Source organism: Pterocles gutturalis, unplaced genomic scaffold (assembly GCF_000699245.1).
Source record: "Pterocles gutturalis isolate BGI_N339 unplaced genomic scaffold, ASM69924v1 scaffold20346, whole genome shotgun sequence".
NCBI lineage: Eukaryota > Metazoa > Chordata > Aves > Pterocliformes > Pteroclidae > Pterocles > Pterocles gutturalis.
The window spans coordinates 1-25,614 of NW_010098338.1; the positions used below are offsets into that span (position 1 = coordinate 1).

At 38.8% G+C, this 25,614-nt stretch overlaps 1 protein-coding gene across 1 annotated transcript in view; it reads right to left on the reverse strand.

Annotated features, from left to right (window-relative positions):
• Window positions 1–501: 501 nt before the first annotated feature.
• CUBN (cubilin (intrinsic factor-cobalamin receptor)) overlaps window positions 502–25,614 on the reverse strand; it is a gene marked incomplete at its 3' end in the record, with an annotated part of 95,765 nt that continues 70,652 nt past the window's right edge. Inside the window, exons 30-41 of the mRNA XM_010072660.1 lie at window positions 21,547–21,721; window positions 19,706–19,887; window positions 13,738–13,894; window positions 11,970–12,086; window positions 9,598–9,711; window positions 8,216–8,344; window positions 7,811–7,943; window positions 5,458–5,663; window positions 4,031–4,212; window positions 2,256–2,445; window positions 983–1,180; window positions 502–648 (exon numbers count right to left, since the gene is read on the reverse strand). Coding sequence (XP_010070962.1) covers window positions 502–648; window positions 983–1,180; window positions 2,256–2,445; window positions 4,031–4,212; window positions 5,458–5,663; window positions 7,811–7,943; window positions 8,216–8,344; window positions 9,598–9,711; window positions 11,970–12,086; window positions 13,738–13,894; window positions 19,706–19,887; window positions 21,547–21,721 — 1,930 coding nt within the window. The remainder of the gene's footprint in view (window positions 649–982; window positions 1,181–2,255; window positions 2,446–4,030; window positions 4,213–5,457; window positions 5,664–7,810; window positions 7,944–8,215; window positions 8,345–9,597; window positions 9,712–11,969; window positions 12,087–13,737; window positions 13,895–19,705; window positions 19,888–21,546; window positions 21,722–25,614) is intronic.

A 25,614-nucleotide genomic window follows, 5' to 3' on the forward strand; every position in this document is an offset into this window, starting at 1 on the left:
CCAAGTCGTTGATGAATATATTGAACACCTTCCTTGGTGCCTCAGCCCATTCAGGAATCTGTCGTCATCCCTGGGAGCACGTGGGATGAGTGCTACTGGGAATTGTTGTTCCTGCTAGAATTTACACAGCTTTCTGCATCTGTCTCTCTCTGGTTTGTGTCTATGCTTTGTGTAATTTATTTCCCTACCTTAGCTGGGCATTCTTTCACCCTTCAGCTGAGCTCTTATAAACTTAGGCATACATTTTTCTTACTTCTGAGAAGTGACTGGTCTGGTTGAATCATGCTTTGTTGTATTGTATCTTTGGGAAAATTGCAAATGTTACCTTTTCAGAGTCAGATATTTATTAATGTATATTCATGAGACGTGAATGATTGGTCTGTGTGATTAATTAGACAGACTGTAGACAGCTGTTAAAAATGCCAGAGTCTTTTCTTTCCTTACCCCATTGTTAGCAGTAAGGCAGACATTTATCTGGAGGAGAATAGGAACAAATCTTACTTTTGTGATAAGAGGCATTAAACCCAGCTCCAGTGACACTTGCATCTGACAAGAAGTGGATGAACATTGCCTCTCCAGTCGATCTTATTGGCCCCGGAGGTTCTCGTCCACACAGAGTAGCCAGCACTGGAGAAAGACTGGTGTCTCCTGAGACCAAAAGAACGTATGTTAGTGTTAAAACCAAATCAACTCACATCTGCTTGTTGGTTGCTGTGGCTCACACTTTCAGGCAAGTGCTTTTCAAGATATTTAACCCCTTACAGATTGAGAAATATTTTTATAGACCACCAAATATTTTGCTAGACTTTTCTAACTTTATTTTAACTAGCAGAATGTCTCAGCATATAGGAAACATACTGATTTAGAGCATGTTCTCATTGCTATCTAGATTGCTTAAGCTCAATGGACATGAGAATTCCAGGTACTGGGACCTTGGGTATCTATTGCATGCTGTCAGGGTAGGGCAAGATTGGCTTCTCACCATCTTGGATAATAAGTTGGTCATAGCTGCATGAGCTGTGAGATTCTATGTCTAGGGCCAGGATATTGAACTCCACAGTGGATCCAGGAGCTCTGATAAGCCACACACAGTCAGCAAAATTTCTGTAATTCATGGGCCAGCCCGGTGAGAAGAGGAATGAAGGTGTTTCTTCAGTTGTTACAGTCCCTCCACAGGCACCTGTCACACACAAGAAGACAAAAATGAAAGCATCCTATTTTTAAACTGAACAATCCCCTCATATAATTTAAGATGATAGTCCTATAATTAAGCACAGTGGGAGCACAGTGATGATGTGTGTAGTCACAGGAATGCATTTCTTCAAGCATTGCTTCAGTTTGGACTGTGAGTACAAAACCTGAAAATCCTGACCTATAAAGATGTTCCTGTGCTACCTGGTGCAAATATCTAGCAAAAGACCCAAGAGCACCTACAACAGTTTAACACAGCTTGCATATCAGAAAGGAATTGTGCACACAGAACCAACAATACATAAACAATTTAGACCCTCTTGAAACTGAAGTACTTTTCTTTCTCCAGTCCTAATGTTCAGACCAGGATGGAGTCCTTGCTGTGATATCTAGTGGCTCATTGTTCTCCCAGCACATAAACCCATTACATACTGCCACTATCCTGCACAGCACTTAAACCCATTACATACTGCTACTGTCCTGCAGAGCCCCAGGGATCCTTAGTCCCTCTGTCCCCACAAATCTGCCTTCAGATTTAGAAATAAGATGTAGCACTGTGTCCTAGTTAGTCTTAACTTTCTCTTGTTGAACTTGCTCAGAGAAAATCAGTGGTACAAGAAGCATATTCCCTCTCAGTCCAGGAGCTATTTGTCAGAGGTACATGATCACACTGAGGATATTCTCTTTATTTTATGGATATGAGATGCATTATTGTGAAAGGTTTCATATCACAATGGCCAGTGATTTAAGAATGGTATTTCCTGAGGGATAATTTTTCATGAAAGCGTATAAAATGTTTAGCTTTCATGAAATACCTGTGTAAAGAAAAATGCCCCTCAACCAGCATGCTTATTTTTAAAACACTGGAAAACAGTATATCTGAGAGTCTTTAGAAATTGTTTAAAAAAGCTATTAAAATGCTTAATTAAAATGTCGATGAAAGCTTTCCCTCCATTAATAGCTAGGGCTTTCTCTTGTGGGGAAATTGGTTTGGAGTTTTTTAAGTAAAGCTCAGTATATCACTGGCTATATCACTTTTAACCGTGCAACCCACTGAAACCCACCTCTAGCAATGGTTCGTGTAACAGCTGAAGCATCCACTGCATACCACTCCAAAAGAAAGCCTTTTCCAGTCACAGATGAATCTGACTGGAACTGGATTGTCATCGAACTGCCAGAGGATGCAAAAGAAGCAGGATCTGCACCACAGTATGTTGCAATAGGACGAGAATGAATGGTGGGACCATCATAAACCTGCAGAGAGAAGGAGAATGGTGCCATTTCTCATACAGGCAGATTTTCATCTGCCCCATACTCAGCAAGTTTCCAAGGAGAAAATTACCCTCTTTAAAAGAGTGAGGGATCTTTCAGCAAATCCCAGTTACAGAGAAACCTCTCTTACAAAAAAAAAAACCAAACCAAAACAAAACAAAACAAAAAAACCAGAACAAAATCTCCCTTTCCATTATATATTGTTAATTGGGAAGCTTCCACAGAAGAAGGATCTGAATGGAAGCCACCAAATTCAGCTCATTCCCTATCATAGGGCTGCTCTTCAGGGACATGGACTGCCCTCCCACGTTAAAAAAAGTCCACTGGTACAACCTCGTTCCTTGCTGAGGAAAAAAACAACAGGATCTGCAGGCAAAAAGGCATTGTTTGTTTCTTGTGTTTTTTTCCTTCTTCCCCCTGAGGAAAACATATATTTTAAATTCTATCAAATAAATATGCATTTTTTTTTCATCGTATGTATTTATAAGCCAGAGTCTTGTCTGATTAAAAGATACTTCTGTTTTCCCACCTTTCAAACCTATTTGTGTTCTTGTCATCTTCCCCCAAGTAAAAAATGTCCAGTTGAGAAAGCTAAGAAATATTAAATAAACATTAACATTACACTGAAGATCTGATCCTTGAGTCAGGTTAAAGGTCAGGCTGACTCACACCCACTGAATGTCCAGCTGATTTAAGAAACTCATTTCACTTTCAGAGGGACAGACAAAGAAAGGCAGGCTGAGTTGGAAGAAAGAAGATGCTGTTAAAATCTGACACGAGATGAAGGAAAAAGTTATATCTCCTTTTTGAACTAATATTAAATTTGGATATCACTGAACTAATCATGAATTGACAATACTGAAAATATTGAGCTAGTATTAACTTTCTCTTTCCCAAAGATGAAAGAAAATGATAATTAGTGAAACAGCTGGTTAAAAAAAAAAAAAAAGACAAGAAGAGATTTACCTTATTTAACTAAGTTGTTATGTTTAGCTAAGTTCAGAAAGAAGTTGTTGGCTCTGCTGCTCCTTTTGCTTAGCACCCTGAGTGCTGTGTGTTTTAGCCTGGTGAAAAGGCTAGACTGCATTACAGGAGGGTATAGAAAAACAATCAAACAGGAAGAAAGAGGTACCCTCCTACTGCCAACAGCAAATTACTGATCCAGAGAGCAAAGAAGGTGCAAGTAAAGGATTGTTCCTTGTAGGATTTTAAAATAACCTTATTTTCAGAGGCACTGAAATGTTATTATCACTGTTGTCCTGAACTGAACACAGGGCAAAGTTCAAACTGGTATCTGACCTGAAATTCTGTGATTTCAAAATTCAAGATTGTACCATTGTGGACCTATTTTAAATAAATTTCAAACCTACAGATTGGGAATATCTGTTAGGGAGACAAAGAGTATGTAACCTTTCCTGTAGCTAATAATTATTGAAAGGACAACGTAGCAAAACCAATAAGCCACACCAGATCCTCAGAAATTCTTCCCATTCCTCTTGTAGGTTTCTCTACTGATAATTTTTATCAAAGTTAACTGAAATAAAATAACTTCTCACAATGAAATCACCTTTAGTTTGTCATAACGGCATCTGTAATGATTTTCGACATCCATCTGCAGGATATGGCCATGGATAACTTGTGAAGCATTAACACTTATTCGCCACTGGTAATTGGAATTGTGAGGGTAACTTCTGGGCCACTGTGGGGAAGCTATTTGTCCTCTGTTTCCCACAATGTCATTTCCATACACTGAAAAACAAGAAAGAGACAACTAATGCCTCTGATTCACATACATTAAAAGAAGCATTGGGACCCAGCCTAGAATATAGCTTTCATTTCAGTCTATCTGACTTAATTTACTTAGGACTAGACAGTGCTGAGACTTGTGTCTCAGACATTCCTAGGATGCAGTGTGCCCTTATCTGAAGGAAAAGACCCACTCAAGTGGTGTGGTTTTACATGTAGAAGGGGTGGTCAGATGTAACTTTTAAATTCCCCTGACTCTCCCTACTTCATGTTAATTTCTTCCTAAGAAGCATTAAGTAATATTTTTTTTTTAAATGGCTGTGTGTGTTCTGGTGAAAAATGGTTCTGATTTGATTAAGCTCTGAACTATTGATAATTCCTTTTGAAAATGAGTAGTAAAAGTCTCAAAGTAAGGAAAATTGTTAGAAATTTAGCTTGCGTAATCAGAATGGCTGTGGATGTTTAGCTTCAGCAGTATGTTCATGCAGAAATTCAGACTGATGTTTACAATGGTCCCTTGAAATTCTGGATCTATAAACCAGCATCATCTCCTTTTCTTCTAATTCTGCTCCTTGGCTGATGGCATTTAGATCCTAACTAGAAGATGTACTCTGTTGTACTCAAAAAGCAAAATAGAAAGCTGGGAAATAAATGCTTTTTTCTTGATTTATCAGTTGCCTAATAAATGGCAACATAAACATTAAATACAATTTCTCACTCTCAGGTAGCAAAGACATATGGTCAGATATTTGTAACTCCAACAAGCTACTGATAAACTCGGGTTGCCATAGAAGTATTTAGTTTATAGCTCTTACTCATATCTTCACAGCCCAATACTGCTGAAGGAAGAACCTGAAAACAGTAATAAACTGTTAGAAAACAGTCAATGAAATAGAGGACATTTTATTTTCTGTAATCTATGGAACTTTTTGCTTCTGGAAGGATAATATGATCAATTTGAAAAAAAGTATTGTCTGTTATGATACTTTAAAAAGACAGAATGTCATATCTAATTCTTCTGATTATGTTATACTCAATATACTTACACGTTCTTCTCCAACATGCTTTAGAACATCTCTTTACATTCAGCAGATATTTTACAAATTATTTTTTTTAGTGAATTTGCAGCCTTGCTGACATCAACGAACATTTTCTAATAGACTTAGAGGGCCAAGCAATCACTTTTTTTAATCATTTTGGAAGTGTTATGAAAGAACAATAGTTTTCAATTAAACAACATTTACTTACAGTGAGAGAATGTGGCCCTGAAGCCAACACCAGTGTGTGAGCTGTCTGAGACAAATTTGACCCACAGGACATGTCCAACAGTAGACGTATAATTTGAAGGCAAGGAGTTCCCACAGAATCGTCCTGCCAGCATGCCTGTATCATTCCCTTCACGAATCTCCAGGTAATCTTTGGTGCAGCCACTACTGTCTTCCACCTGAAATGCTCTGTTTGAATAGCAGTAGAAAAGCATTAGCAGGCATATACTGGCACATACTTCAGAGTTTGCCCTGCCAGGCCACTAATCCCCCTGTAGCTGGTATCCTACTGTAACAGTTAAGAAGAGGGCAGCAACAAAACCCTTCAGAACCCAGAAGTCACTGCTCATCACCTGGCAGTGTTGCTGATGCAGGATCTCTCTTTCTAGCCCCTTATTTTACAACAGAGCTTCAGTTTGCAAGGTTATCATTTTTAAAGAGTTCTCAAACCCTTGCGATACTTCTTGGTTCTCCAACAACAGCTATGAAACACAGAAACCCCCGATACAGAAACCAGTAATATAAGTCCAGGTCAGACTATTTACTCGGTGCACATCTGTTGGGTGCAGAGAATACTTTTAACCTGACAAATCAGTTTGCAGGCCCTTCATATATGTATTATTTCAGCACACACTATGGTGAGAAAACAATTGCCAGAGGCCTAGATTCATTTGTAGTTAACACCTCAGAGCTCAGAAATCCCTTAGCAGTTTCTCCTGCTTCTTTGGCCTCTGAGTTTCACCTAGCTGGGTGTGCAAAATAATAATAGCAATTGCTAGGGACTCTTCTAAACCAATTTTTACCTTAGAAAAGGAATGGGATTTAGTAATCAAATTAAAAATTCTTAATTATTGCACCAAGCTGAATGCTAAATATATTCAAAAAAATCATTATCTGTTATTCTGAGTGAAATACTTTGATTCGATCCAATATACTTTTCAGAAGCAGGCTACGAATATATAGTAAAGATTCCACAGAGTGCCTCTTATAACCAAGGACCTAAATATTTTGTGCTTTCTGATTTTCTGGTAACAACTCCTCCCCCTTCAGTCCTGAATTTAGCCATATGTGTTCAGCGTACACATGCTGTGAAATGCTTCCAACCACTCATCTGGATATACTTCAGACTAATTTAAAGCTAACCCTCAAACTGCAAGACAAGCATTTCTGTTCAGACTGAGATGAAGAAATTGAATGCCTCATGCCAACTTTATAAACCCCCTAATATTAAATTAAATAAAATAATTACTTCATGCTTCCCAGTATTTTCAGCTTGCCTTTCAGCTATGTGTAGCTAAAGAAAAGAGTTTACATCTACTCAATGTAACTATATATAACTGAATGTATGTTCCACTGTTTCTGCTTCACACTAGATTTCTGTTTTGTCTCCAAAAAGTTGTTATTCATTATCTTGTAGGAAATATTTTGGAAAATGTTTTCAGGGTATAGTACTTTTTTTCTCTGTGTCAGTAAGTGAAGCAGGAATAGAATGTCCTTTTAATTGCGTTAGCGAATCAGTACATGCCTAACAAATTGCATCTTATGCAGTCAGTATGTTACTGGGCAAATTCTCCTTTTGTCCCAATTAACTGTAAATGTAGGTTTCAGAATTACTTTTATTTTCCTGCTCATTCTCAATAAGCTTTGCAAAGGGTCAGTTCTCTCTTAGCAGCAGCCATTGTTTGATGGCTGAAACCGAGACGCTCAGAAATCCACATCATGGGTAAAGAACAACCTAAAGACCCCAGTAAAGGACTCCACATTGTTCTGTGGATCACACATTACTTTCCTGTCAGAAGTCTTCAAAAGAAAGTTACTTTGCTGAAGGGAAAACAAAATTCCTTCAGATATTCTCTTGGTCCCTGTTGTACCTCTACTGCTATAATTGAAGAAATTTTGAAGAGTTTAATATAAATTTTAACCCTACAGTCTTGGAGTATCTCGGCCCTTTATATTACTCAGCTGTATAATAATTACTACAATGCATCTGGTAGTAAGGAAATAGTAGGAATTTCCTTTGTAAAGAAAAGGCAGAGCAATGCTAAATTTCCTCTTCTTGTTTATACGTGAGAACTGGCTTCTTCAGCATCCCATGTTGCTCAAACAGTAAACCACTTATTTATATAATGCTGTATATGCCTTAATATAAGCAACAACTAAGACAGGAGACCACTGATTGCAAGCTGCCACTAACCACTGCTGTGCTATCTTTCCAAGTTACTCTAAAAACAGGTTTCAGCTTTATCATCTGGTAATTAAATTTCCTAATAAACACAGAGCATCCTTCCTTCAGGTATCTTAAAGGGCTGAATAATAACCCCTGGCAATGCATTTACATGAAGGACAGCTGGAGCCGGTTGCCAGGGGAGCTGAGAATCGTCCAGACACACTCGGTGTTGAGCGGATATGGCTCAGGATAGCCAGGGCTGTTGAAAGCTCCTCTGTCCATGTGGAAAGTACCCCCGCAGGCTGCAACAAGAAGGAGACAGCAGAGGCTTGAGAAGGATGACATTAAAAAAAATACCCTGCCAGAGCCAAAGCATTTGCTAGTCAAGAAAGCATTTCTCCTTGTCTCCTTGTTCTTTAGCTTGTTGATATACTTGCTGAGACCTTGGCCAAAAAGAGGAAGGGCAATAGGGGATTTTAAAAGCAGGGTGTCAGAGAGACAAAGAGATACAGGATCTGTTCTTTTTCTTAAAAGTCAGAGGCATAAGGTTGCAACACATGTCATGTGGTCTTACACGATGATGATGCAGCATAGGTGGCACGGAAGCCCCTGGCAGTAATGTTGTTGTTGGAGATGAAGTTCACCACCAAGGCATTACCAAAAGAAGTGATAGGATGTGGTATAGTAGTGCCACAGTAACGGCCTGAAAGACAAGAAGCCAGAGAGAAAAAAAGGAATGTTCAGCATGTAATTACTATTGCTAATTTAACATTTGAGGTTAATGCCTGACAGAAACCAGGAGTAACATTCATTGCTTACAATTGCAGTTGTCAATTCAAATCTACATAAAAATGAAATACTCCATTTCATTAGCACAGAACTCAACTCTGGTGGAATTTTTTTTTTTTTTTTTAACAGAGGAAGGACCTCTTGCAATCCAGACACTGTAGTCACTGGCTATTCTGTCACTTAGCTCCTTTGTGTTCACTCTATCCAGAAATTACAGCCTAATTGAAAAAAAAAAAAAAAGACAACCCACCAAATATATCCAACAGTAGTTTCCATTTCACTCAGTTGGTTTCTGATGAAAAAAACAAGTGATAAATAACAAATAACAGACCAGTTCTCTAATGGATTGTAACATGAGGATTAGCAATATGCAGAAAGGCATCTGACAGCAAAAAGAAAGGTAGCAGCTAGTATCCTAGTCCTCTTGCCAAGTGAAAGCCAAGGGTAGAAGAGCACAAAGTGAATTCTGCTCTCACAAAGTGGTTACAAACCATTTAAATTGAGTGCAGCCCCACTCCTGACAAAGGAACATATACAAAAGGGGTGGGCATAATCAGTCACAGATATTCCGAATTTCCCAGAAAGGTATTTGAGGCAGTCCTGGGGAGGCGAGGGGAGTCAGAACCACTCTGTTGCCCAGGCTCTCTCACGGCTTCCTGGCAGCAGAAACACTGAATTTTGCTGCTCCAGGCTGCCCCTGCTACTTGAAGGTGATGGCTCTGGACAGAGATGTTGAGAGAAAGCTGTAGAAAAATCAGGAAGAAGCAGAAAATCATGCTTTCCACCGCTTCCAGAAAATCCATTTTCTGCTGCTATAAATCTGCAGCTTTCTTCACCTATGTACAGTAAACATAGGACTGTGCTTATGAGTGTGAGTTATGTTTTTGCGCAGTTAATTGGGAATTCAGTTTAAACTGAATTGCTTCATTCCCAACATTTTTCAACTGAGAATGAAAAGGCAGTTGGAGTCAACTCCATACTGCAGGTTAGTAGGAATACAGTCAGAGCCTGGGAGGACTGTGCTATTCAGACTGAAGGCTTATCCTCCATTCCTGGTCTCTGGCCAAGGAGCTTCCTTTAACAGAGAAGCAGGACACTCACAGAAAGCATTCTGCTTGCCTTGGGTGTAGTTCTACATATGAAATTATCGAGGGAAAGATACAATACCTTGAAGAGGAGCTTCATAGTTATTCCCATCCAAAATCTCCACAAAATCCGTTGTACAGTTTTGTCTATTGTTTTCAACATCAAAGTCAGTGAAAGAGAGTATCACGTGGTTGACTGTCAACAGCAAAGAGTAAAAACTTAAAAAGCTTGGCATTTCACAGAGAAATAATTAAATGTAAACAAATGCACCGTATTTTCTTTTCTCCCCTGAAGTCAATCAGTCCCCATAAAGCATAACATCTGAAGTAGCTTAATCCCTGATATGTGGAGTGAATTTAATGGAAGTGCATTAATCCTTACTGCAAAGGTCCTGGTAAATCTCTTCATATTTCAGTACTTTCTAGTACAATCGACATTAAAAGCACAGATTTAACACATACAGATAAATCTAAATTTTCTAATATCTGAACAGCTTTGTTATATACTTACTGAAAATGTCAGCAAATACAAAATGGAAAATTTACACACATTCAGAAACAAAACTTAGTTCTACACATCTGACCTTTTGTCCCTTTGCGATCTATACCATAGATCCAGACAAAATGTGAATTGATGCTGCCCTGCTCCAGGCTTAGAAAGAGCTGGTTCTTTCATCATTTTGTAATGTTCCACATACATCAATTGGACTGGTTAAAGGATCATTAACTACCCTCAGCTATATTTGTACAGAATTGGATTTTCCACACCCTTGGACTGCAGGCTACATCCTGAAAAAGAGGATTTCTGACTCAGGGTATTTTTGAATCTTATATTGCTCTTACTTGTCCGATATGAACAAAGGTGAAGTCACAACTGGAAGAAGAGAGGCTGTCCTCAACACAGTCTGTGTTACTCCTGGCCTTAGAGCTCCTATGCAGTTTGAGCGGGTCAGAAAGTCTCATGATTTAGATGATAACTAAATTTTCTCCCACATTGACCAAGCCTGAATTTGACACAAATATTTTGCTTCTCACTGGGCTACAATTAATTAGCTAGAATAAGCTGAAATGACAGACATGGACCCAGGCGCTGCATTCAGCAGGGTGCCACTGCCTGGCATTCAGCTGCATAGTCTGTGTGTTTGGCACTCTTTTGTGTCCTGGCTGGTCAATCAATTACTGCTATCAATGCAGGTCCTCAGGATACAAAGCAAAAAGGAAAAACACAGTGGGTGGCAAGAGCAGGAGACTTGATGGCCTTCTCAGTAAAAGCAGAGCAGGAACTCTGCTGTGGTTTGCCATTGGCTAAATCTATTGTATATGGCTATGCCCTGTAACGCTGTGTGACTGCCACAATGAAGCCACGTGTGCCTGTAACCTGTGGTCTGCGGTGGTCCTGGCGGTAGGTGGAGGAAGTCACTACATATACAGGCTGCTTCTTATACAGCATTTTTGTCATGTCTCATACTGATGTAATTCAGGAGACAACAGTTACGTATGACTTTTCAACTTGGATCCAGAAATATTTGTCTTTAGAAATAAATGTTGTATAGGTGAGGAACAGCTTTGATGGTGTCCCTTCCGTGTACAAGAACCTATGCTAAAAAAAAGTGTTGCTTATCTCCTGATTTTTCTTCTAGTGTTTTCTTTGGCAGATTTATTGTGATTTTATAACTTAACAAAATAAACTCACAAATGGAGTTGGAACATTCTATGATTTAAAAAAAAATGTCTAAATACCAGATGAACAACTGAAGTTCAATAGTTGCTATTAAAGACTAACATTTATTTTAAATGATGTTACCAGCATGGTATTACCCAATTGTAAATATTTTTTAGGAATCTTATACAATGTAAAGATAGGTATCAATACTAGGTATTAAAGGTAATAGCAGTATCTGATGGAAAATATTTGGTGTCCTATGATCAAGGAACATTTGAGAGTGTATCCATACACATAAGACCAGTATACTTATATTTTTTAATTGTATTTGAAATTGAAATTCCTCTGTATCTTTTCTCATTATTTAATTAAAATTTCTTTTTTTTTTTAATGTTAACAGCATAGATTCAATCTAACACAACTCTAGCTTGAAAAATCCAGACCAAAATAAGGTCTGCTAAATACAAGTGCTTTAATTATATACAAGCCCTTAGATTTTCTCACAGATGAATCCAACTTCACATAGTATTCAACAACTTGCAATTTATAATTGCAACACTTGGTAACAGCAAATCAGCTAAGATGACAAAGTTGTAAACTGTTTTCCTCACTATGCACTAAATCTTTTACAGTGAAATCTGATTTAGGACAGATTAGGAAAGCCACACTCTCCAACTACCAGGATGCAGAACTTCCTAGAGAAATAAAGGAGGAATTTTGTATTGTTATCACAGAAAAGAAGATGAGGATGTTAGTCATTCAAGCTAACTATAAAAGATGTTTTTACTTACATGGTTCCTGAGCCTGAATAATCCAGCTGCAGTTCTGATTGTTTGGGTATTTGGCAGGATACAGTGGAGAGGAAATAGCTGCCCCAACTGAATCTGACTCTATGAAACTTCCGCATGCTTTAGAATGAAACACATACACACACACACATACAAACATAGATATTTATATATACAAAACACTCTGTAGGGCAAATCAATGTATAAAATGTAACATCAGTGTGAAATGAGGATAAAATTCACAACAGTAATTTATAGGAAGAAGAGACTTAAGGACTAGCTCCCAGTACCACATGTACACTCTTAACCTGAATCCACAGGCCATGCTGCACCTGGCTGACCATCTGAGAGAAGCCAGAGTGACTTGGGAACAGTCCTCATCTTTATCACCTCCTCATAGCCCAGAAGAGAAATCTTGGGGCCAGAATAATTTGGTTTCAGGATATTGCAACTGTACAACCATTTCTCTGATCATTTGCCTGTGTTGGCAACTAGGAAGGAAAAAATCATAAGAAACTGTCCAGAACCTTCCAGCGCCCAAGGATGGCATCCCATTGCATTGGCATGATCCTCTAGTGACCTGCGTCAGCAAAACTGCAATTGTGTGAAATGCTGACTGACTGCCTAACTTCAGATAACAGTGCTGAGTGCTGCCTCATTTCTAAGCGTACAGACTCATCATAAACCCCCCAGATCGGAGTTTAACAGACAGCTGCTCTAAAGAGCAGGGTGGGGAGTTAGGTACCAAAGACTAAGATTCATTTATTGTGCTGTGCTGCCTAAAACATCCAGATGGAGATGGGACTTAGAGGGTTTTCTCAGGAAGAGGGAAGCTGGGTTGCATACATCCTAGGTAGGGAGCACTTACTCACCAGGCATGTTTTGTTCAGGGCCTAATCCAGTAAATGTGTTCTGAGGATGTTTAACAGATTAGGCTCTCATAGCCATTAGTCAGAAATGCCCAATTAGGTATCTAATTAGTACCTCTATAACTGGGGTTCCTGAGATTTTTGCTGATGCAAATTCCTCCTTTTCTTTATAATTTTTCACAATATTTTCAAATAAATAAAAATTGTGGGAAAAGTACTGATTTATAGTAAAAACAATCCTAAGAAAATGAGAGAAAGGGATTTTCTCTGCAAAAACTAAATGGCTATATCTTGGGGGAAAAATGTTTCCAAACTTATTGTGAAAAAATGAAAAAGAATCACCAATCATCAAGTAGTACATAATTTCATCAAAAATTCTGCCCAGTTGGTGTAATTTTCCGTTGAGAAGGAAACCATGTAAAATACAAATTAGTCCTCCACAAATTGGATAGTTGATGTTTGTCAGGGTTTTCAGGCCTGAATCTGCAGACTTCATCAACAGCACCACACAGAATTCTTTTATACCTTTTCAGATTCATGCGCTTGGATAGACATATAAAATGTTATTTTGTCACTAGGTCTGTGGAAACAGCCAGTTGCACATCTTTCTCAGGACAGTTATAGGTAGCTAACCCTCTAGGGAGAATGAATAAGAGGCAGCTGATGTGTGTTAGATGCCTCGCTATAACAAGTACATTTTCTTCCCCAATCAAAGAATCTAAGATGATCCTGAACTTCTTTAATCTATAATTTGGAAAAATTCAGTTCTGTTAAAGATACGCACTGGCATGCTGCATGTATAGAAAACACACTTCTCATTATCAGCTCTGATAAAAGATTGTGTCTAATACAAACAAACTGGTGATTAGAGAAATATATATTAATGAAAATGATGAAATTACCTTCAGTAAAGTGAGCACTGAAGCCCCTGTGCTCAATGGTTCTATCAGAGCGCAGTCGGATGTACATCAGATTCTTGGAGGATGTGATAGGAAGAGGATGCTGTGTCCCACAGAGTTTTCTAAGAAGTGGTGCTTCATTGCTAGGACCATCAAATACCTGTTATGAAAAGATCAAATTTGGTATTTGGTTTCAATAGGAGTATTGGGAAGCCTTTTATTTCATTCCCTCTCTTATGTTTCATAGATTTTGTTCCTGATACAGCCCTGGTATGGGCAGTGCAAACAAACTATGCATCGCCTATCTTAATCTGTGTCCATTTAAAAAAATGCATGTAGTTCAGGCTGAAGCTATTGTAGCCTTTATAACAAAAATGCATCAAGTAACCATCTTCCTCTGTGTGTACCTGGTACGGAAACAACTCTTCTTTAACAATCCAGATATCTCCATACACTTGTTGTTTTCTGTTAATGGCTAACATGAGTTCCCATGTAGATTTTATTCAATTAAACCCTACATCTTGACACAGTAAAGCCTTCTAAAATTGGTGCTAATGTGCAACAAGTGCACCAGTGGGAGCTACGACTGTGTATAAAAAGACAAGACACTAGGATTATGGGTTTTAATTGTTATTTAAGCAGAGGGTAAATAAAAGTTTTTTAAAAAAGGACAAAAAAAGTAAAGATGGTTTTACAAAACTTCACTTTTAATTTTACCACAAATGCCTTCCTTCTCTTTTTTCCCCTTAGAGCTGATAATTTTGTTTTCTTCCTCTCTGTTTCACAATCAGGAAGTGAAAGATAGTGAAGTTAAAACCAACGAGTTTCTAGCTTAAATGACACCAAGATCATAAAAAGAGAAAACACAGACTGGGGAGAAATGGCCATAGTCTCATAGTCTCCTGCTAACTTTTCCTAGCACTCCAGCAGACATGATTTGTTGCTTCTTTGAGCCATGGGCTCAGAGTCCTCGTGCCCAGTTTCAGAAGCCACGAGCACTGGACCCAGCAGCACAGTTCCATGACCCACAGAGGAAGAGCTTTTGGGCTACTGGGCCACAACAAGGGTTGAATTCGGTTCCTGTTTCAGCATTAACATCCTGCATGTCCGTAGGCACGTAATTTAATAGAACCTGTGACTCAGCTTCCTATAGCAAAATGAAGAAAAATATGGCTAGGAGCACTGGAAGATATTCAGATTATAGGATATTAAAACCTATACAAAAGCCTACTTTGAGCAAAAGAATGCCATTGGGTTAGAAGAAATGTACTTCATATTAAGATTGTAATAATTTACTTCAAAATGCCTCAAATTCCAGCAAGCCTGTGCAATGCAGCATGGATTAATTAAAAATTTCTAACTAGACTGCATAACATAATGCAATGTTTCTGCCTCCAGTATTCAAAGGCCTTTAGAGCACATTAGTGAAAAAAAAATACAGAAAAACAGTAACTGAGAGAAAGGTGACCTGTCTCAAATAAACGTCAGAGCTGAGAAACAAAGGACAGAACTCCTGCTTACTCCACTGGCATATCCTACATGGCCAATGCTGTACTAGTGAATTAAACATTTGCCCTTGGGCCTGTAACACTAGCTAGCTGTGTGGGACCTTGTGACAAAGTAATAAGTGTACTGCAATCTCTGTAAAAATGAGTACCTGGTAAAGACACCTAAAATGTCCATCCACTCAGCCTTTTCTTCTGTTTTGGCATCCTGACACAATCAGCCCTTTAATACATAGTGTGCAGTGTTTATTGTTCCTCTGCACATATATTCTGTATATAAATCAGACTGCCTGGAGTCAAAAACCACAAGCCGTGGAATGTGAAAAAAAAGTAATGACTAACAAAATAACCTTTAGGATTAAGGTACTGTCTTTCCCTCAGCAGTAGTGAGAGGATTTTATCTGAACGCTAGAACTGAGAATAAGCATTGCATTGACAGTGCGTAGAGAGAGGGCCTGACTACAGTTCACACAAACTGCAGGTTTCAATGGATCTGTGCCACTCTGCACAGCTTAGGATGTGACCACTAACACATGGACTGTTGTGAGACTCCAGTAGCTGAGCTTTCTCACTCAGGAAGATATTAAGGATGAGTAACATGAGAGACTAGGCATTTCATTCCAAGAGCTTTCTGGAATAAAGAAGTCTTTCTGTGGTAAGTGCATGCACTGGGAGAAGTGCATGAAGCAGAGGAATGTTTTGTAAATCAAGTGTATTTGCTCTTTCTGGGCAGCTTGCTTGAAGAATGGTACTGTCTCCTCTTTCAGAAACCCAGAAATTATTCCTAGCCTTTACACGTGCTAAAAATCTGATTCAAGGAACAGTTCAGTATAAGCATTAGTGAGATACAGCAACAACTTTTAGGGGCTACAGCAGCTACAAGTTAAGCAGGAACAGTAAAAACATGGATAATGTACGGCTGCATCATTTTTGCTCACATGCTGTTTATTAGCTTAAACTATTTTATAGAGAGGGTTTCAGTCTTGAATCTAGATCAGAAACCACAATATTCACACATTAGTTAAAAAAAGTTGTGTCTCTCTGCAGCTTCTTAAAGTTATTTTGAAAATGTCTGAGAAATGCATTTCTGTGGCTGCATGAGTAAAGGAAAATTATGCATCTGCTTATTTAAAAGCCAAGTTTTCATTTGCACTGTGCATAGCAGCAATTTGCTCTTCCCTTTCCACAACAAACATAACTGAGTGACTCATTGCTTTCCTGTTCAAATGGGTCCTGCATTTTGCAAAAGCACATGACAAAAGAAGGTAATTTTTGTCTTCCGAGCCATAAAAACTCCACATATTTCTATCTGTCCTCTCTTGGAAGATCCTCTCTGAGAGCACCTGGAATAAATGAATTCATACCTCCTCTCCAGCTCCCACAGGCTTACATTTCTACATTCCTGTGTACTACTTGTTATACTGAAACAGGAAAGAAAAATGACATTTACTTAATCAAAGCCACTGAAAAGAACAAACTATTTCTCCCTTCCCCATTTCAGTGCCTTGCGCTACAGGCACTGCCTTCCAAGCCACATCCTCCTCAAGTCTCCACATACTTGAAACTTGCTGATCTGCACTCCTGGTGTAGCGTCAGCTACAATACTGGTTAAACACATGGCAAAAATTAGAGGAATTAGTGCACTCACTATTTCTTTCCCTCTACTTTCCTTCAAAGAAACAAATCTGTTTGCTGTAAGACACACTCTCCAGACAGAAATGGGCTGGTACATAAAGAGAAATAAAAAATTTATTCATTATGTATGGTGACAGTGACTACAAAAAAGTCCTCTCAAAGATCTTACGCTTTCTACAGAATATTACTGAGTTATATTTGAGATCAGAAAAAGTAAAGGCTATACATCCTCATTTAGCAGATGAAGAGATGCTCATCTATTCTGAGAACAGGTAAATCAAAGAACTGAGACACAGAAACTGAGGAATCTAATTTAGGCAGCTAAGTGAATGAAGAATGTGCTTTTTGGTGGCCTGAATGCTCCATCCATTGACTCTAGTGGGAGTTCAGAGGAGTTACACTGTGAGTTACCGTTACTGGCTTAAAATTCTTTTGGCTGAACCTAGATCTGTGCTCAGATTCACATGTGAAATCATTGAGCAGAACTGAAAAATGCACTGGGATTTTTAGAGTTGCAGCATAGCCAAGAAGGAGCAGAAAGGAGTGTTTTCCCTCCCTCCATTTTGCTCACATAGCAAATGTGCAATGGAAAACACTGCAGGAAAAAGATACATTTTCATGTGTTCCCATAGAAAGGAATTTACAGTAAAATATTTTCGAAAAATCTCCAGTCATAACACAGCGAAAATGACGGTCTAGAAGGGGAAGGATGAAGGAAAAGGCCATTGGTACACTCAAGGGTGGAGGGGAGCCCCATGAGAACTCACAGAGCAAATAAAATCCATAAAGATAAGTAAAAACTGAAGAAAGGGAAAAGGGTGGAACCACTGTGTTACTCATACATAGTAGATGCTGTTCCTATATTAGAGAGAGAAAAACAACCCACCAGCTTCCTTAGATGGCCATATCCTAAACTGTTCACAGTCAGACCTCTACTTACATATTTCTAGGCACTCTGTCTCCTCACTCTGTTCTCCTATTACCATGTGAGGCATATAGCAAGCCTTAGAATGAGACAAACACAAATCACATCGAGGTATTTGTAACAAGTGATTTTCTGCCTATTGGAATACCAGGTAGAGAAGGAAACACCATCCATTCCTTTCTTGCCCTGCTGGTCCCCCTAAATTATCACTGAAGAGCTTGTCATCTTATAAACCAGAACCTCAGAGCCCTTCATTATCTCTTGGCTTCAAATCAGCATTCTCTCTCATCCAGTTTCAAACCACCCTCCACTTGCTGGGCAGTGATTGATGCCTGCATTAAATTTAAATCTCCCTCCCTGCTCACGTTGCTGCTTCAGTTGTGTTTTCACAGCTGGGGCTGATGGGCAATTTCTTCCTCCACCATGCCCAAAAAACTAAAAAGCAGAAGCAAACAACAGATACTTGTATAGCAATAGAGGAAAAGGTGTGGCACTGCACTGCAATGGTCTGCAAACTCCACTCACGCAAAGAGCTCTGCCACAGACGTCTCCTCTGCCAGCTGAAAGACTGATGCCTTTCAGTGATTAAAAATCCAGTGCTTTTATCTGGCCTATAAAGGTAATGGGAGTTGTGCCTCTAACTCATAGTGCTGAGTAATCTACAAACTGTTTAGATAGTGTTTAGAATTTTTTTTTTTTTTTTTGCATTTTTACCAGTACTGCCATTTCAAATGACCTGTGTCTCTGTCAAGCAATCTGATTTTCTGCTTTGGTGTGATATCATGGAAGACTTGAAAATGTTTTTAATAGATTTTCCCTTTCAATGATTCCCTGATGTGGTTAAACAATTTAAATAAAAAGACATAACCATATTTCCCTACGCTTGAGAAGCAGAAAAAAGTGAACAGTCATCGTACAAAGATGCTTTGTGGCCAAATGAAGTCTCTACTTTGCTCAGCAAAAGGGGGAGACTTTTTTTTCTGGTTCAGTACAAAAGTGCTTTACGAGGCAATGCTGTTAAAACATGCTGTTTTCAAAAGAGTCCCAGTTCCTGCCAAATTGAGTTCTTTGTGAATGACAGTTTATCAAGGAGAGGAAACCTGGATTTTGGGCTACAGCCACTGTGCTTTATCCAGCTGGTACTGATCACACATGCCTTTGTACTGAGTGAAGTGCAACATGACATCAAAGGTCAGGATTTCATGTCCCTCCTTCCAAAAGGCCAAGTGGAGATGCGGGGAGTTCTTCATTGTCATGCACTGATTGAGCAGCAACTTGAACTTCTGTGACATCAACAAAAGTTCACAAACAAACAGCAGTGTGATGCTTTTAAGAGCACAGCTGCTCTAATGAAGCAATTAGACAGCTGAGGAGCCCCTGAATACACGGTGCACACTTGAACAAAACCAGCCAAAATTCCTTCTGCATGTAGAACCCATCTCTCCTGAGTTTGTAGCAAAGTGTGGGCAATCTATTATATATGTGGGCAGTCCATCCTATGGGTTGGAGCAAGCTGTGGTAAACTCCACTATAAATGGGAAAGGGTGTCATAATAACAGCCATCTATGTATGAGTTATTCCTGCAGTACTAACTACAACTCGCGCCACGAAAACGAAAAAGATGGTGCCAGGATGCAGCATGCACTGCTTTCAAGAAAAGATCCTTCCAAATATAAGTGGGAAACTGGAAGAATGCAGAAATACATTTGTAAAGCCTTTTTCATCGGTGAAACAAAGGGAACTATTTATCTGTAAATTTAAGCCTTAGCTCATCAGTGAATAAATATGACCATGCAACTACAAGTTTGAAACCAACTGCAGCCTATGTTGCACAGTAGGCTTCCTCTTTTGCAAGCATTTCACCAGACTCAATAAGGAAACTTTTGAAATTTTTATTGCTACTTACTGCAACATTGTCATAGTTACACGAATGGTGATTTTCAATGTCAAAATCTGTGAAGTTCAATAGGACTCTGTGGCTGTAGTCAACTTGGATAACCCAAGAACAATCTGTGTTGTTATTATAAGGTTGAGGATAGTTTGGAGAATGGATTTCCCCACTGGTAGCTTGGAAAATACCACCACAGCCTGAAAAAAGACATAATCAGTTTAATCAGAAGCTCTTTTATGCTTAGCAAGATTCCAGCTCTATTTTTAAACTAAGGGAACAACACCCCCATCTTTATATTTTCTACATTAAACCTTTGTAAGATGGGCATTACAACTGTTGAACTGTCCTGTCCACAACAAAAGTCAATGGAAATGTCTATCTGGAAAGTATAACATTATAATTATTGGTGAATATGCAACAACAATGCTTGTGAGTAATGTTTCTTTCTAACCTCAGCTGGTAGTAGATGTTGTAAAGGCTGAAGCATTAGTGCTGATATTCCTCTATTCGAGATACTGTAAAAGCAATCAAAACTCCTGTTCATATGAATGCTACAGACCTAGCATACTGAGAAAGCAGTGACTAGACCTAGCTGAGCATAGGGGTGAGAAAACCATTTCTGAAAATACCAACACAGCTAGGAGGTCCACTTTCCCCATGACCAAAGCAACAATTGCAAGCCTCAAGTTTTGACTTCTCTGCCCAAGAAGCTGAGGGCTTCCTGAGGTCTCCACTCTCAGATATTTCTGACCAGAACAGCTCCAGTGCTCATGAATATCTAAATAGCCTGGAATGATGGATCATGTGCATAAAGTGCCAGGACTTTCAGTAGGACTAGCACAAAAAAAATGGACTTTTATACATTGTACATGGACAGAGGAGAGTGAGAGAAAGGCATTGGGACTGCTGTAAATGGAGGCAGCCTGCTGGAAGGATAAAAAATATACTGTTATTGCATTCTGGTGAGTGGGTGTTTTAGAGGCTAGAGGGAGGTTCCTGGAGTACAACAGGCAAGATTCTATAAAGGGATGAGAAGCTTTCAGGGGGCCTAAGCAGAAAAATAAGCCGCCAGATCTTGGAAGGGGTTTAATTCAAAAGACTATTGTGGACTTCTTTTATTCAAAAAAAATCTTGTGCCTTTCTCATAAAACTCAAAAAAACCCCAAACATAAAGAATGCAGAAGTATAAAACTTGACAAACTAGAATCAGTGTGCTTAATCAACCAAAACTGCAAGAATTAAAATCTGCCTCTCCTCACTTTTCATTGCAACTATTTTCCGATAATTAGCCTTTTCATTAGAACTCCCATGTAGAGAGGTGTAGTTGGGTCTTTTAAGCATTATCTTCTTTTACTGATTACCAGTAAAGCTTTGAACAAACAATCACATGGGGGATGGATGAACCTTGTAGAGTTCAAGTATTTACTAATCACTTCAAATATTTTTGGAGTCTGCTGAGTTCTCCAAGTTAAGCCACAGTCCCAGATAGTTTTCACTTTACAGTTTAAAACCAAAAGCATCAGTCAGGACTCTGTGTGGGTGAGTGGGCGGGGAGAACTGTTACCATGCAAAAAGTTCTTTTCTGATTACAGGGATGTCTTGGTTAATTATGTAGAGAAGAAACTCCAGCAAAGTAGACTGTTACAAAATACACAAACAGGCCTAGATTTTAGCTAGTTAGGCAATTTTTTCCTCTGTTTGTTTTTCAGCATCTCTTAGTTTTAATAAATCCCGTAACACCTGAATTCTCCTTCAGTTTTCAGTCCTATACCATTTGACTACTTTAAATGCTTGCATGGCTGATTTGAAATTCTCAGACTTCCTGAATTTCTCCTGGTATTAATCAGTATACTCACCACCTGGATTTTCTTGCCAGGAGGCATTAAAACCTTTCCCTGTCCCTGCTGCATCTGTCTTGAAACGGACAGTGGCTGAACTGCCAGTTGTAGAGACTCTCAGTGGGTTCTCTGCTGATCTTGAAACACACAGCTGGGCTAGTCTAGGAGAGAGGAAATCAGGACCACCATAGACCTAGAAATGGAAGAAACACTGTCAAAGTTTTTCAAAGAGACTGTCTGCCACATAGAATACATGACAGCTGTTTAGCTAGGATTAAAAATAGTCTGTAAGTATTGGAAGTGATTCCACATTTTGGAATGTAAAGTAGCTAATAAAGTTATTTTTTTTCTGCAGGTTTACTTGGTATCTGAACCACTGGGCACATGTATGAAATTCTAGATGATTTGAAAAAAGCCTTGCATTAAATAAGAATTTTCTGCCTTGGGGACTTTGCCACATTCTTCTTCCTCATCTCTCCAGGGTTAGCACCTTGTTTCTGCGAGGATATAGAAACAGATTTTTTTGTGTGCTTGAGCAAACAAACTGTATCTCTTTGCAGGAACTCATGCTGATATTTTGCACCTTTTATGTCTAAAGGCAGAGATAAGACTGTTTTTTTTAATTGGGGCTAGATTTCATCACTCTTTCTGATAAAACAGAAAACATTGCAATTTTATTGTCTTCAATGGCAGAATCAACATCCAAAATATGTGATTTTGGTCAAGGAAACTACATTTTAATAATACTCCTTGGAAACAAGGACATATATCTGAAATATTTGCCACAGAAGACAGGTTTTGACTTTTAAGAGTATTTCCTACTCCTAAGGGTGTGCCTCAGACAGTTATAAACCAGAAAACCACCACTCTTTTAAACATCATCAGCAGTATTGTGTACTTCATAATTAGTTTTTAGAATCATAGAATAGTTTGGGTTGGAAGGGACCTTTAAAGGTCATCTAGTCCAACCCCCCTGCAGGAGCAGGGACATCTTCAACTAGATCAGGTTGCTCTAAACTAATTGAAGTGAACTAGGTGGCAGTGCTGAACCCTTATTAATCCTGTGTTTTCCAAAAGGCATGTGGGATTTTAGTTTGAGCCCACTTATAACTGGTGGAACTGGCTCAGCTTCCTTAGTCTTCCCTCTCAAAGCTGAAGAAAACACACATGCTCAGTGCAATTTTCAAATCCAGATGTGATTTTGGTGCCTTATGCCCTCAATGACTGAATTTTCTTGGCTTCTTGCATGCTAATGAAATGCCACCTGATATTAAGGCTCTCCTGCCTTCCATTGGTATGTCCCTGGTAGGACAGCAGCTGCAAAAGTCAGCTTGACTGTAACCTCAAATGTGAAAACTGTTACAAGAGATATACCAAATAAAGAGTGTGCTATTGTCTTTCAGCAACTGAACTAGCAATAGATAGATTCTGATTGTATCAGCATATTACATATAAATCCTAAAGCTAAACTAGAGAATTATGAGTTCTAACAACAAAACTAGGGAAAAGGAAGATAAGGCAACAAATCCCATTGGGATTTTCCCACCAGTAGCATCTCAAGTCTGCTCCAATATTTTATTAGTCTAGTAAACATCAAAAAGGTCGAAAAAATCAGTCCATGAATCTCTCTCAGAAAGTGGCAGTACTAAAAGAACCGTCCTTCTATATGTCCCTTTTGCCTTTGATCCCTTCTAGATGAGGGGAAACTCAATATTTTAATAAGCTCTGTGAGATATATTTTAACCTCAGAAGTTTGTGTTCTGTCTAAGCTAAATAGCTGAGCAGGTCTTACAAATAGCTGAGCTAGTTCCACCGCCTCCAGGGTTAACTCTAGTGCATTGCTACCTAATTTGATTGATCGTGTGCTCACTAACTGCTCATGGTGCCTGACACTGCTCTGCCATTAGAGGTATAAAGGAAAGAATATTTTTTGAAAATGGAAAAAATATTCAGTGATTACAGGATAATGTGAGACCTCAGAAGCTGAAGCTTGTATCCCCAGAAGAAACAAAGAATTAATTTTTTTATAAACATCATAGTCTGTTACATGTTCAGAGGACTATAATTTGTTTTAGTAGCTGATATCACAGGCTTAACAGCTTGAACATTTTAATCTTGACGGAGACAGCACTTTTTTGCATTCTGCAGGGAGGCTGCATGACTTGAATGGATAATGGTTCCACTGTATAATCGATCATCCCGAGGCATTCAAGAGAAGTCAGAATGGATGAAATCACAGCTCAGATTAAGAATCTGTAATGAAGCAGTCACAGTCTGGGGAGGAAGCATGTTTGTCTGCTTACTGCTTGGCTGCTTGTGAGGCCAAATGACAGCTGCATTTGTCAGAAGTCTGTTCAAAATGTGAATTTCAAAATGTGGTTGTGGTATACTCCCTGAATCAGAGCCACAGCATGAGATCGAGCAGGAACATATGTTCTTAATCATCTAAACCAGCCTAGAGAAGCTATGTGGCAGCGGAAACAGCAGGAGTTTCTAATATGCATCTAATAAGCACCACGGACCAGCCTCTCACAGCATCCCTGGGGCTCCCTAGGGCCATCTGCACACCACAGGCAAGGGGACCAAACCCAGCTCTGACATAAACCCTGCTGATTTCTGTAGTATTACCTCAGAAATTAACTTGGCCCAAGCTAAACACTTATAGTTGACCTGTTGGAAGAGAATTAAGGATGGGGAAGAAATATTGATGGAAATCTGAGGCTTGTGGATCTCCTTTTTATTGTTAACTGTTCAGCAACAGCCTTCTGCACTTCAAAATAAAAAGCACAGTCAAAGGCATGATTTTTACAGTCAGGAGTGTATTTTCTTTTCTCCTTTATGCCAGTTCAATTAATCAGATGCTTTCACAAGGGCTGGAATGAAAACAAGTTAGAGTGTTTCCATGACAAAAAACAATGAAATGTTACTTTTGGCTACAAAGAGGAAAACCAATAGTCACCACATGAAAAAAAAAGAAGAGGGAAAAGAGAATGGATGGAAAGAATTAATTCCAGGGTGTGGTTCACAAAGAGTCACAGGCTGTCTGAACTGTGAACAGATAAAAATAAAAATAAAAACATTTAGTTTGACCAGAGCACCTGATCCAGAGATAAAATGACATTGGATGGCATAGCGGGGATGCAGGACATTGCCATAAACCCCATGGTTTTAGTCTGTTCTTATAATTTGCTTCTGCCCTGTTAGCTCCATTTATTGTTAACAGTCAGCATTCCAGAGTTATGAGCAACAGAAAGCTGTTTTCATGTGGCTGGTCACCCTCATGACACAGATTTTCTGGGAATAAAACTGATCCCTGTTCAGTTATATCCCTGATATAAATGCCAGCAAAGAGAGAGGCTGGCTTTGACAGAGAATTAAGAATTACGGTAATACTTGGTGTTTCTTTGTATTTAAATGAAAAGATCAGAGCATCTAATAAAGACTTGGAAATGCAATAGGTTGACAGGGTTCCTTCCTTTTCAGCTCAGAGCTACATCTTGCTGTGGCAGAATATATTAATAGCTTATAAAAATCTGGTCCATGTTAAGAAGCAGGTGTCATAATTTAGCAAAGCAGACATGGCCATTTTTTTCTATGTATGTATTTTAAATAGAAGCAACTTAAAAAAATATTTTAACTCTTTCATTGTGTCCAAAAGGATGGCTTTTATTTCCATTAAACATTTCTAGAAAACCTCTTAAATTTTTCTTCTGGATGTTTGTAAAAGGAATGGAATCTGATGGGGAAGAGAGAAAGACAGAGTGCAACAGTGTCATAAAAGAAACAAGGAGGAGGATTAAAGGAGAATGTGTCAAACACTTGAGCATGCAGAAGCCACAGGGAGAACTTGAGGATTTCACACACAAAATTTTTACATAACTATTATTGCACAGTCTTGGTGAAACGTATGGTGGTACTCGGATACTGACATGGAAGCGACAGCTTGTTTAGGAGGCGTTCTCAAAGGAAAGGTAAGAGAGACAGTTGCTGCATTTTACAAGAACAAATATGCTTTAGAAAAATGTACAAGAGAGAAATATTTAAGAAACTGCAGCATATAAATGAAGTTAGCAGCAAAGGTACTTC